This window comes from Nycticebus coucang, chromosome 1, assembly GCF_027406575.1.
Source record: "Nycticebus coucang isolate mNycCou1 chromosome 1, mNycCou1.pri, whole genome shotgun sequence".
Classification (NCBI taxonomy): domain Eukaryota; kingdom Metazoa; phylum Chordata; class Mammalia; order Primates; family Lorisidae; genus Nycticebus; species Nycticebus coucang.
In genome coordinates this window covers 148,667,265-148,680,817 of record NC_069780.1, presented here as the reverse complement: position 1 = coordinate 148,680,817, position 13,553 = coordinate 148,667,265, and the positions used below count along the sequence as shown (strand labels likewise).

At 37.4% G+C, this 13,553-nt stretch overlaps 1 protein-coding gene across 5 annotated transcripts in view; it reads right to left on the bottom strand.

Annotated features, from left to right (window-relative positions):
* Positions 1 to 13,553, bottom strand: part of LOC128584991 (cAMP-specific 3',5'-cyclic phosphodiesterase 4D) — a 566,576-nt gene that overhangs the window by 280,423 nt on the left and 272,600 nt on the right. The window contains exon 1 of one of the 5 annotated variants that reach the window (XM_053590275.1): positions 6,027 to 6,813. The exons of the other annotated variants lie outside the window; for them this stretch is intronic. Within the exon in view, the coding sequence (XP_053446250.1) occupies positions 6,027 to 6,091 (65 nt within the window). The 5' untranslated portion in view covers positions 6,092 to 6,813. Of the gene's footprint in view, positions 1 to 6,026; positions 6,814 to 13,553 lie in introns of those variants that run through there. 5 annotated transcript variants of the gene reach the window in all.

Sequence of the window (13,553 nt, the reverse complement as noted above, 5' to 3'; positions counted from 1 at the left end):
TACCCTACCCCTTTTATTGTACAAGTGAGCAGACTTAGCCTTAGAGTGAGTAGGTAGCTTTTCAAGGGACACGGAACATGGTAGGAGTGGACAACTGGCTTTTTTTTTTTCCCCAGAAAATCTCATAATTTAAACTTTAAAGAGTAAATTTCCCTGTAATCCACTCTGTGTTTTTCTAGGGGGTTTAAATGACACTCAAGGTATCTTGTCACTTCTAAAAGCCGTGTGCCTTTAGGTCTATTGCATAAAAGATGCAGCATTAACTTAGAAAATAGGATCATAAAGTTCATGGCATATTCAAAACTCTGAATCAGCCTTGACAGCAGTTGCCTACCTAAGCCAAGTCACAATATGTAGCGGACAGATAGAAAGCATGCAAATTCCAAGACTTCCACAATAAAAAATATAGGAAACTTTGTACCCTTTCCAAAACTACTGAAGAAAGTATGAACCATAAAACATCTGAGACACAGTACTTGTTTCTAACCTGAAGTCTTACAGCTTGCAGAGAACAGAAAAACTTGCTAATATAATTGGAAAGATGATCTATTCAAAACTGGGAGGTGTTGACCTTTTGCTCTTTATTCTCTGTTGCAAGGAACAGATGACCTTATATACTACCACTAGAGAAGACAATGGCCTGAAGACAGCAACTACAAGTCTTTCAAAAAGCCATTTTTCAACAACCAACATGAGACCTAATGTTATAGGGTACGATATCTCTAAAAGGACGACTTCCAAATATTGTAGTACCTTAGATATAATCACAAGATGGACAATTTTACAGCCATTAAAAAAGGTAATTACGGGCAGCGCCTGTGGCTCAGTCGGTAAGGCCCCGGCCCCATATACCGAGGGTGGCGGGTTCAAACCCGACCCCAGCTGAACTGCAACCAAAAAAAACAGCTGGGTGTTGTGGCAGGCGCCTGTAGTCCCAGCTACTCGGGAGGCTGAGGCAAGAGAATCGCTTAAGCCCGGGAGTTTGAGGTTGCTGTGAGCCGTGTGATGCCATGGCACTCTACTGAGGGCCATAAAGTGAGATTCTGTCTCTACAAAAAAAAAAAAAAAAGGTAATTACGTACCCAATAGAGGGAGGTAATGTGTTGAAATAAAAACATTGCCTTTGGGGGCGGCGCCTGTGGCTCAGTGAGTAGGGCACCGGCCCCATATGCCGAGGGTTGCGGGTTCAAACCCAGCCCCAGCCAAACTGCAACAAAAAATAGCCGGGCGTTGTGGCGGGCGCCTGTAGTCCCGGCTGCTCGGGAGGCTGAGGCAAGAGAATCGCGTAAGCCCAGGAGTTAGAGGTTGCTGTGAGCTGTGTGAGGCCACGGCACTCTACCCGAGGGTGGTACAGTGAGACTCTGTCTCTACAAAAAAAAAAAAAAAAATATTGCCTTTGAGGTACACAGACAACCTTCCTTGGTAGTTACTACTTATATGACTTTGCTGAAATGACTTCATATCCTTCATATCATAGACTAGACTAATTTTCTCATTTGTAAAACTTAGATTAACTACTCATTCCTTTCACTGTTGTTAGATTATTATATTATATATTATGAACAATATATTGCATGTAAAATTCTTTTTTTTTGTTTTAAAGGCATTTTATTTAGACAACTAAAAACAATTAGATGTTCAGAAGCAGTGTACAATGAAAGAGAAATCAAACCCGTTACTTTATCATGTATTCCCTCTTCTTTATGACTAAAGCAAAAAACAACAAAAAAAGGCATTCTGCTTTAATGGAAAAGTCAGAAAAATAAGTCAATATGTTTTTCTTCTCCATAATAACATAAACAGCTACAAGAAATCTAACTGTAATAAGAGAAATTGGATGTTGGCTTGCACACATTCATTTTTAAAAAGACAACAGGAGTTATGCTCTTGCATGCAAAATTCTTTACAGAGTTCTTATGCATAAAAGACACTCAATAAAATGAAAGAAATATTGTTAGAAAAATAGAAAAAATAATGGATACGTTAAATGCAAAAGCATAGTATGAGAACTTTTTATGATACATAAGTAAAGCCGAAAATGAGAATAGTTAGGGATGGTATAATAAGGTTTGTGAGTGATTTCTCTCGAACATATCAATCAATGTTATTACATCTTGTTTATTCTCAATTATAAAACCAGTCATTTTAGCCTAAGCAAATGCTTTCCATTGTGATCATGGGCCTAAAATAAGAATTTTCACCTAGTCTGGATTTTTACAATCTTAGGAGGGGAGAACTTACTAAAAAAAAAAAAAAAAAAGCAATCATTTATTGACTAGAGCTGAGCTGCAAAATAATTCAGAAAATTGTATCTGCCCGGAATTGAAATGTTTATTCACTGTATTCTGTACACTGAGCACACTATTGTTCAATGGATATATAGATATCCACACATATAAAGAGGAGATTGTTAAACGTGCATAGTAGTTATTAATTTTTAGTAGTAGTAGTAATTAATTTTTAATAATTTAAGCTTTAATGTATAATACATTCTTCATGAAAAATCTCAAACAATATAGAAATAAAGGGGTTTGATAAAAGAGAAAATCTCCTTGCCTTCATTTTTAACATTTTTCTTCCCCCCCAAAAAAGTAACTACTCTCAGAGGCGCAGAATAGAGCCTTTCATAATTTTTTCTATGTCTATAAATCTGGATAAAATTTTAACATATTCAGTTTCAAAATTTTCTTTAAAACCACCCATAGTCATATTCTGATGACTAGCATCTCTTTTTCCCCAGATTACATAATGAACGATGTTAAATGCAAGTAAATCCTGAATGTTGAATGTTCTGACAGCAGGACAGAACAAAGTCTAGTTCTCTTTATAACTTTTTACTAAACTAAATAAATATTCATTAGATTAATAAGAAGTGTCTCTGGAATATGTTATACCTGGTACAATACTAGAGATATCAGGACTAAGTAAGGTAACGTTATTATAATGTATAAGCTCTGACTACATCTGCATTTAAGACATAAAACTTAAATGTTTATGGAAATGTGATTATCTTATTGTTTTTCTACATAGAATGTGGGGGCATAATATTGTTACTAAAATAACTAAACCAGAAAGGCAAACAATGCTCCAATTAATGAATCTGCTAATTTTATTAACTTGATGAGCATAAGAAAATACACATATTAAGTTTTTTATTCATTTTATACATGAAATTTTTTAAAGAAATGTTCAAAAATAAATACTATCAACACTTTCTGCTAGCTCCTGGCATATAGTAGGCACTCATTAAACTACTGAATAAATAAAAGAAAGCTTGAATATATCTTTATTATATAAACTCTAAGTTTGTGACACTTATAAGATGATAAATAAATTTCAAGATCATTTTAATTTTTTCTTGAAATTCATAAAATTTCAAGCCTTCTGAGTAAATGAAGTAAGAGGAAGGGTATAAAATATCATTATCAGTTTGCCATGAGATACCATTTAAAATGTGACTATGTCAAAGGGATTTAATTAGTAAAGGACAAGTTAGTGAGGATGGCTTTTTATGATACTTGTTGGAGAAAAACAAATAGGAAAAGGTGAGGAAGGAGTCCCAAGCACTGGATACTTAACAAAAGGCAAGAATGAACTTCCGAAGGTAGTGTTTGGCTTTCTTGGGTTTGGGGCATCACAGGAGAGAGGAGACAGATTTAGAGAAAGTGAGCTAATGGAACAGAAAATAAATTTACCTAACCAGAGTTAAGATGATAAAGCCAAAAGATGGATCCCCCAAAGATAGGTCCCCCAAAGTATTCTGAAGATCAAAATGAAACAAACAAAACTCCCCTCAACCATCTGAAAAGGGATAAATAATAGAAAGGCAGATCTCACTTATGGGAAGTCAACTATTAGAGGGGATGAAGTAGGCTTTAGTGTTTGAAAAGAAGTGAGATGAGACAGGAGTGGCTGAGAAGTTACAAGAACACTGGGGGTGTGTGGGGGGAAGACATCGTCCAGATGAGCTCTCTGAGGCCTGTGGTCTTTATGTGCAGAGGCACAGGGAGAAAGATCTGCTTCTTTCTTGCTTTTCTTTTCTTTTTTTATAATCCAGTAAATGTATGCATGTGGACGTGTACATATATATGCACACACATATTCTCTATATATGTAATGTATAATTGATATTGATTTATCATATATAAATATAAATATGTATATGTAGTATTCGAATGACATAAAGCATCATAAAATGCTAAAGCCATAATTAAAAGCTATTACAGCCTCACATCAAATTATTGGGAAGCCACAGTGATACACCCAAGCAGTTATATTGTTAGGTCAGATTAACAACTGGGGAGGTTTCTGTAGTGAGCCATTAAATCTAAGAATCATCAGTACAAAGAGAGACACTAATTTCTTAACCCAAAATCATTCTGACCCCAACACTGCAGAATATTTCAAGTTAAATGGAACATACATTAATAAACAAATAGTTTAAAATGCATAGTTTTAAAATGCATTTTAAGTTGTGGCCCCACTTATGAATGAAAATATCTCATAGAATTTAAAACAATAAAATAGAATAGTTGTGGATAAAAATAGACTATGACAATCTCAGAGGAGCAAAGGGTGTCAAAGTAAGTAGTCCGCTGAAATGAATTATTGCCAATGGAGCCCAAAATTTGAAAGTAGGTCTCCTGGAGGTTTAGGCAAAAAGGAAAATAATTTGGTCAAATATTATCTGTTTGAATGTTATGTTCTTTTCTCCACAAGGTGTAAATGAGTAAAATTCACTGATTTTGTGAATTTTGATTACCCATGTCAGAGTTTTATATTAACTATGGTAATTCATAAAAGGACACTAAGTATTTTTCAGTATTTATTGTTTGGGGAAAAAGGACCTTACAAATTTATTTGCAGATGCAAACTTCAAAGAAAATCAAGGAAGAATTTTTAATAAGGAATGACACATGTAACCTAAGAGACAAAATCTTCATCGATAATTTCTTAAAACTCACAGAATAATACTACTAAAAGAACAATTCTCACTTCCAGTCCAAATGAAACACTAGCACAACACAGCATAACCCATCCACGTAAACAGGCTGAATTCCTTACGCAAATAATTTGAGTATTTACATGCGTGCTTGCCTGTTCTCGTGATCCTGCATAACCCATTCTGCTTGCCTGTTTCCATCTTATCCCCAGTCCTCTCCCCTCAAACATCGCTTTATTTCTCCTATCTGAAGCTTGATTATTCCCACTTCAAAGAAGGGAGCTTAGTTATTTATTTACAACTAATTACTAAGACAAACAAAATAAGATTAACCTCTGAAACAGCCATAAAAGTATTTTGGAAATAGCTCCTCAGGACACAAAAGCTACTTTGTTGGAAAATAGTCCTTATAGACCATGCCATAAGCTTTAATCAGATCAGCATTAAGAAAATGATAGAATAAATATTAGAGGAAATAGAAATGACTATACTTTTCATTAGAGTGAAAACATAAACATTACTAAAAAATATAATCACCAGGGGATATCATTAGCAAAATAAAACAGAAGAGATGACTAAGTGATAAGCAACTTGCTGTACATTTACCCACATATTTAAATTGTTTTATGTATATGTTAAATATGCTTGACATTACTAATTTCTAACCCATTTGTGCTAAAAGTTAAGGTATGGCTTCTAAAGATAAGAACAGAGCCTGTCAACTACCAGCCTGCTTGCAGCAAGCAAAAAAACGATGAGAAAACAAGCAACCATGTCAGTCAGTGAAAACTGACAAGTTTTCACTTTCAAAACGCCTATCGTATTTGCAAGTTTCTTTCTCCTTTAAAAATTATGATCCAATAAATTGCTATAGTCCACCGGGAGTTAAAAAAAATATGTAAGCACCCTTTTGATGAGAGCAGAAGAGACTGGGAACAAAATAGAGAATGAAAGAGCCACCAATACCATGTTCTTTCACAAAGCCACAACACTACACACCTCATGGGTCATTGCTAAATACCCAAGTACTACGTCAGTCTTAAAAGGGAAAAAGGGAGAAGCCTGAGAAATAAAAGCACATTACCCAACTGCCTCTGTAGTCCTTAGGGAACTTGTAGACCGGGATCTTGGCTTCATAATAATGCTCATTTTGAAAAATTAAAAAAAAAAGAAAAAAGCCTTCAACTATTCTGATTAATACATTTCACCTGTATTTCTACAAAGACGTCTTTAAATAGATTCCATTCCCAAGGAAGTCTGCTTGAAGCAATCCATTCTGAAGAAAGTCCACCTCCCGCTCTCCGTCCAGCTCATGGGGAGGCTCTAACAGGCAGGAGCACTTTCCTCCTTCAGGCTGAATTTACTCCAGCGCTGGGCTGTTCGGAAGTGACAGTTTCTTTTCTGTCTTGCAATGCCCAGGGAGGAAATGAATTTTGAATCTTTTCTTCCTCTGGGTCACAGGAGAAACCAGCCCAGGGAAAGAGTCCCTGATCTCTTCTTTTTTGCAATTCCAAAATAACAGGTTTAAAGGTTTTCCACACTGAAAGTACTCAGGTAGAGAAAAAGGGACAGAAAAATGACCGGGAAGAACTGTAACACGGGAGCGATGTCAAGAAAGTTCCATTTCAGGGCGACCACAGGAAAACACTCTTCTCTGCGGAGCAAAGAAGTCAGCAAAGGATCCAAGCTCTCCACCCTCCGGCTGGGTGGGATGGTTTACCTACGAAAGTAATTTCCGTTGTGTCCCCAGCTCAGAATCCAAGGCTTTGTGAATGAGAACTATCATTCAATCTCTCCAGGCAGAAACTATTCCTCAAGGGCTGAATGACGTCTGTAAGAAGGCAGTTCAAAACATTGCAGGGAAGTGAGAAAGGGGGGGAAAAAAACCGCCCAGCCTGCCGGGTCTGTCAATTTCTGAACTTACAAAGGGAAGGGGCAGACCAGCCCAGGGACCAGGACAGTAAACCGGCCTGGCAGACTGGAGACCTCTCACAACTTTAAAACTGTTTCCTCCTCTGGGAAATTGGGAAATGAGGTGTCTGTGTTATTCAGAGTGAGATTCCGTGAGCACCTTTATGAGAAACACACCCCTTCCTTGCTGCTGAGTTGTTTGTTTTCCGAAAGAGAGAAATGAAAAGTCATTTTCTCAAAGGCTTTGCACTGACGCACCAACATTAAAAGTTCTCTTCAGAAGCAAAGTGGAGAGGGCTCAAGCACTTAGCAGCTGTTCATTTGGAGAATTAATAAAATGTCACGCTTTGAAGTTACTTGCAGAGATGTAAACTGCCTTTTACAATTCAGCCTGTTACACAGGCATCGTTGCATTGGGACGTGCTGGAATGTTTAAACTGAAAAACCTAATGTTTTATTGCTGGGCAAGTGGCTACAAGTACCGAGGCTGTGCCCCCGCACAATGTTTTCTAAACCTTATTTTTTAATGATATGCAAATTTCATTCATCTCTATACACAAAGACTCTATGTTTGCTAATTCTTAACAGCTCCTCACTAAGGAATGAAGCTTTACATCCTGTCAACGTCTCATTATTTTATAGACTAAAACCTGCCCTGGCTCCTGCATCTGAAGTAAAAACTTTTCTATCATAGTGGTTAGAATCTAATTCCACTATCTCCTAACAGAAGGAACATTTGACCACCCTGCCTAACTCTCTGAACATTTCCACAGAGGACATATATTCCTCTGGGTATAGAAACTTCAATTCCTTTGGAGATGAATTACCAAGTGAAAACAATCTAAGCATTCTGATTGCCTAAAAGACATTCGTTAGTACGTTGGTTCACCAAGTCTGACGTGAACTTGGTATTTATTTAGCATTTGCAGACAGGATGTTGGAGTGCCGTGGTGACCCACCCAAACAACTTGGAAAATGAACGTGGTAAGGCGTCCGCCAGAGGCCCTGGTTACTTATTATAACAAACTGCATCTCTTCCCTGGTCACACTGCAAGGTGCATTTGTTTTCTTTCAGCAACTCTCAGGCGTCTTAAGGTAAATGCCAGTCAATTGCTTTCCACAGTGATCCCCTGAAGCTTTTCAGTTGTCTTATGTCTCAAAGGGACATTCAGAGCTTCTTTGAATGGCCCCATGTTTAGTAAATTGCTAGTGGCTTTAGAGTAGGTTAACTAATCACATATTTCTAGACTCTTAAAAGTGGGTTAGGAGACTGCTCACTTTTAGAGCTGGAAAAGGAGGCTTTAGGGGGAGGAGGCTTAACTTTTTCTTCCTTGGAATTGTAAATGTGGGAAAACGAAGAAAAAAAGCAAACCAAGTACAATTAACCAACTTGCCCCGCCTCTACCTTCCACCTTGATTGGAAGTTCCCTGAAGCCCTCACCAGAAGCCGCGGCTGGCAAGATGCTTCTTGTACAGTCTGCAGAACAGTGAGCCAAATCAACCTCTTTTCTTTATAAAGTACTCATTTTCAGATATTTTCCTTATAGAAACACAAAACAGACTAATAACTGTCATGTCTGAATGTTGAATGTTGGACTCTTCCAAAATAATCAGCCTGTGTTGCACTGTTCCCCAGGTTCTCTGTCCCGGGGAGATTCCTGCGCCTGCCGCCGTGCCCTTGTCTGCTTCACACACGTAAGAGCTCACTGCGGCCTCACTTACTCGCTCAAAATTCGACACATTCCTAGAATCTCTCTCTGAAAACTCTACCCCGTTAATTGGGCATCTTCTAAATACTGTGTAACAGCCCCCAAAGGACTAATATATCATCCATGATATATAGTCCCTTAAAAAACAACCTTAAGTGGGGAATTTAACCATGTGTTCAACTAACAGGAATACTCAAAGTTTTTTGGATCAGTGCATCCAGGTTGCTATTACAGAGAAAGAAAGATGTACAATATTATCAAGCCATTGAGATTTAAATTTGTATTTTGCTTCTACTCCTAATGACTAAGGTAGTAACAGAATAAACTAATAGTATATATTTAATATCACAGAGTTTTCTCTAGCTGAAGGCGATTTTTTACATGAACATTTCTGAAATAATGTTCTGTAGGTTTTCCCATGAAAAGCTTCTCCTAGCACACACAGCACTGCCTTCCAAATTCCTTTTAGTACACAGCAGATGGTGGTGTACAGGTAACAAGGAGGCCTGACTATGGAGAGACTGGGCTTCAGGAACCACCTGACCCTTGCCCGTAGAGCTCTGAAGAGCATGTGTTTGATCCAGAAGCTGTTGTCATCTCTCAGCATTTCCATGATGTATTGAATTGCGTATGGTCCTTTTTACTGTCCTTTTGTCACATTTCAATAAACTATATCGTGGATGTATAAGTTACTGAGTCATCCATCTGCATATGTTTTGTTGACTCAAACCATGTTGTAATATGATGTTTCCCAAACTTCAGTCATTTGGACATGATCGCCACAATTTTTTCCGTATTAGCACTTTATCTATAATATCATTTGATATTTTTCTCCACTGACCCACTTTTTAAAAATTTAAACCGAACTTAAAAGGTAACTTTATTTTGTAAATGTGTTTGATATGCTGGTTATATATTTCCCCCCAAATACAAGTAAGTATTAATAGAAAAGTCTGGGTGGTGCCTGTGGCTCAAAGGAGTAGGACAACGGCCCCATATACTGGAGGTGGTGGGTTCAAACCAACCTAGGCCAAAAAAAAAAAAAAAAAAAAAACTACATAAAAAGAGTCTAAATGCCACCCAAAATTTCTCTCATACCGTGAATGGTATCCACAATTCAAAGTAAGCGTCACTAACAGAGAAAGAATCAATTGCATAGGGGTAGATTGGGTGTGCCCCATTGAGTCGTGAGCATGACTTATGAGATGAACAACATTTACTAAGAACTGTGAATTAAATGCGAAACTTTAACCAGAACCAATTGAATGAGGTGTTAAGGAGGAGTGATCGTGTTACAGACATGGGCCTTATCAGATACTGCTACTTTGAAATACTCTGCCTACTATCACATCTTCTGTCCTGTAAATAAATTCCTATTAACAGATCATAATAGACACTCTACACTTTCCAATCTGTTATGAGCAGATTTCCTAGAACCACATTAGAAACTAACTAAATGTTTTGGCCTGTCAAATGTGCTTCAGTTAAGGTCTGCAAATATGTCAAACTAACTTCATAGGGAAAAGGACCATGGGACTGCAGTTTTTATAGCTTCCTAGTAGTCTACATTGTACCCTAACATAACGAGAACAAGTCGCTTTGAACTCCGGTAGTATTTCCTCATTATTGAGAAATACTGTGATATTTTCCTTATCTGGAGGGGGATTTTGAGGAGGTTTCTAGCAGTCTCTTACCTTCTGACACTCAATGAGTATATAATTGGATTCAGGGACTTTCCTATTGGCATGACTGTCACTTGGAGCTAAGTTCCTTAATTCCCAAGGAGATGTCCAGAGTATAATACACGTATTTTGAAGGCTTCCTACCTTCAAATTTTCTACCTCTTTTGTGAAATGTCAAGTTAGGATAATAATAAACACTTATTTATTAATCAACTACTAAATGCTAAGTATACTATATATTTTATCATTTATACATTACAAGGCAGATGTGACAATACTGATTTTATGAATAAGGAAAGCCAATTATGTAGACGTGAGGGTACCTCATTTCAAAGCTTCCTCTTCATGAGATGTGTGAGTACATACATGTGTGTTTGTGGGGGGAGACTAAAAAGTGCTACCTTGTACAAAGTTCTTGAAACTTTTTTTAAGCCATCTGTCCTGTTTATTTGGACAGCAACAATGAATGAATATCCAATAAAAATCGTATATATATGTTGTTACCAGTGTAAGAATAGATATTTTTAATAGCCAGAAAATTTTAGATTTTCAAGATATCCAGGTTTAAGCAATCTGACTTCACTGTCCTTTGTTTGCAATTTTTAGGCATAAACACTGTGATGAGAATATATATATATGAAAATACAAAAAAAAAAAAAAAAAGAAAATATCATGAGTCCACTAGCCATAAAATGTGATAAGATCTTCAGTTGTCCTCAAAGTATGAGAATTAATGGTTCCCTGTTACCTACCCAACAGATGGCATTTTGATTGCCTCATTAGGTAATATTACCTAACAAATGATCATTTTATAAGGTAACAAATATGTGAGACCTCTGGTAATATATAGGTTTCAGTATTTGTCAACAAATTACATTGTCTACTAAAAGGTTTGAAAACCAGTTTTTCAAACTAGAATCAACATTATTTCCTCATGGGATCATTAATGATGATGAGCAATGCGTAACAGATTGTTTCATTTTCCTGATTTCCATTTCATACAATTCTACGTTTTATTCTCCATCTCATCTTTGGATCATCTTACCAGGACAAACCTTAGAATGTTAAATTCTATGATTAAAAACCTTCCACAGCTTCTTATTCTTTACAGAATCAATTCCAACCTTTTATGTGTTAACTAAAACTTTCCATCATTTGGATACAGTCTACTATGCAGTCTTGCCCTTGACAACTAATCTTTCCTACCCCGCAATGGCAGCCACAAAAACTTACACACCTTGCCCCCAGTCTGTTCATACTGTTCCCCTTTCACCTTCTTTCCTCCGCCCTGCCAGGTATACTTCTGACTCAGACACAACATAAGCATCAGTAAACTCCAAGAAAAACTCAGAAGTTCAGTCCCCTTGGCTTGATTCAACCTGTGAACATTGTGTGCTGATTTTGATTATTGTTATTTTTTTTACTTATGTGTAATGGCATTTACAGTGTATGGCAACACATGGTGAAAATCACAGGGGTATTCAAGTCACTGTTCAGACACTGACTTTGACAGTATGACCTTAGAAAACACTTTATCTCTTTAAGGTTCAACACTTCCTCCTATAAAATGAAGACAATACACACACCTAGATTCCTCCCAGTTCCTCTGGGATTAAATGAGAATCCCTTCCTCTCTTCCACCTTAAGGTCTTTGTGTCTGTTTCTCTGGCAGTATTATGCCTGTTCCCTTTCCCTCTTGATTTTTATCTGGCATTAACTCAGGGCTACTCCTCCAGTCCTGCCTGGCAGTCTGATTTTGGTACCCAGCCATGAAAACCTCTGGATTTCCTGTCCTAATTCCTCTCTGAGTATTCATCAATGCCACACGGTGAGAGTCTCTTCACTTGGCTAATTATGAACCATTAACTTCCCTTGCTGGGCCCTCAGCTGACTCTTGGGCCTCCTTTAATGCTGTGTGTCCTTTGAACACAGGGTAAGGGACTTATTCCTCTTTGTATTCAGAGAACCTAGAACAATATCTAGTTCACAGGGTGTTTGCCTAACAACAGAACAAATCCTTGGTCAACAGTGGCAGATAAGCCTTTTACAAATTTTCTTCCTGTGCCCTTTTGTGGCATTTGTTTCATGGCTAGAATTAGATCTCAAAAATTGAGTCTTGCCTCTGTCTCGTTTTCCATAAGCCTCTATCCTTAAATGTTACTCCATATGCCTTCTTTACCAAAAAAGTAGTTCTTACAGAATCTTTACAATAAAACATACTCTTCTAAATAATAGGAACTAGTTGGGATAAGGAAATATTCTGTAAGCAGTCTTAGGCAGGCGCTGAGTTGCCCCCAGAATTGGTGTCAAGAAGGGAGAGATTCTTTCCTAAGCATTTGGGAGAAGTGGGCTTAATCTGGAGAAACTATCATGCAATGGGCCATTCAACTCAGAGCAAGTATTTGAATTCTAACAGGAACCTTTTGGAAGTTCAATTCAAAGGAATGACTTTTCCAGGAAGGCGTTTCCCCACATCTTGGCAGGACAGTGGGGAGGGTGCTTGCGGCATCTCATAAAATCTGACCGACTCAGTCACCCATCAGCCTATGAATGAGATAACTGTTTCTCTGGATAAAAAGGCTATGTCCTGCCCAGTGCTCTAAGATAAGTGTTTTACATGCATTAGCACATTTGTGTCTGTATATTGGCCACATGAAGACTGTGTATACCCGTTTATCAGATGAGGGAGTGGAAACACAGGGAGTGCTTTCCCCGGGGAATTGAGTGGAAAAACCAAGTCAGAACTCAGGCCTTCTGGCTCAACAGGTGGGGATCTGAAGATTCAGGTAGATTTGCCACTTTCTGAGTGCTCACTCTGAGTCAGGAACTATGTAAGATGCTCCACATATGCTCTGTCATTCAGTATTTAAAACAAACTCATGAGCTAGGTACTTCTCGTATTATTTCTTCCATCAGACAGTCAAGGAAACAAGAAGTTATGTATGTGGTATGCTTGTGGTCTTAAATTAGGAATTAATCTTAGATTACCAAAGCCAGGTATCACCTGGGAAAACCGAGACTTCAAGAACTAAATAAGTAGCAGTACAAGGAGCATCGACAGGAAGGTAACTTTTTAAAACTTGTGTAAGCAATTCTTAGATAAAGATGGAGCCATTTCTCCCCCATAGTTTTTTGTTTTTTGCATATGACATTGAAATCATTAAAAAGTGAACATTGCTTTCATACTAGGAATTATGACTTACAAATACTTCAAGTATTCAGACACCAAATTGTAAAGGTGTGTATAAATGTGGTATTCAAAAGTAAATTTTTTAAAAAATGCATTTGTATTTTACTATATTGTTTCTT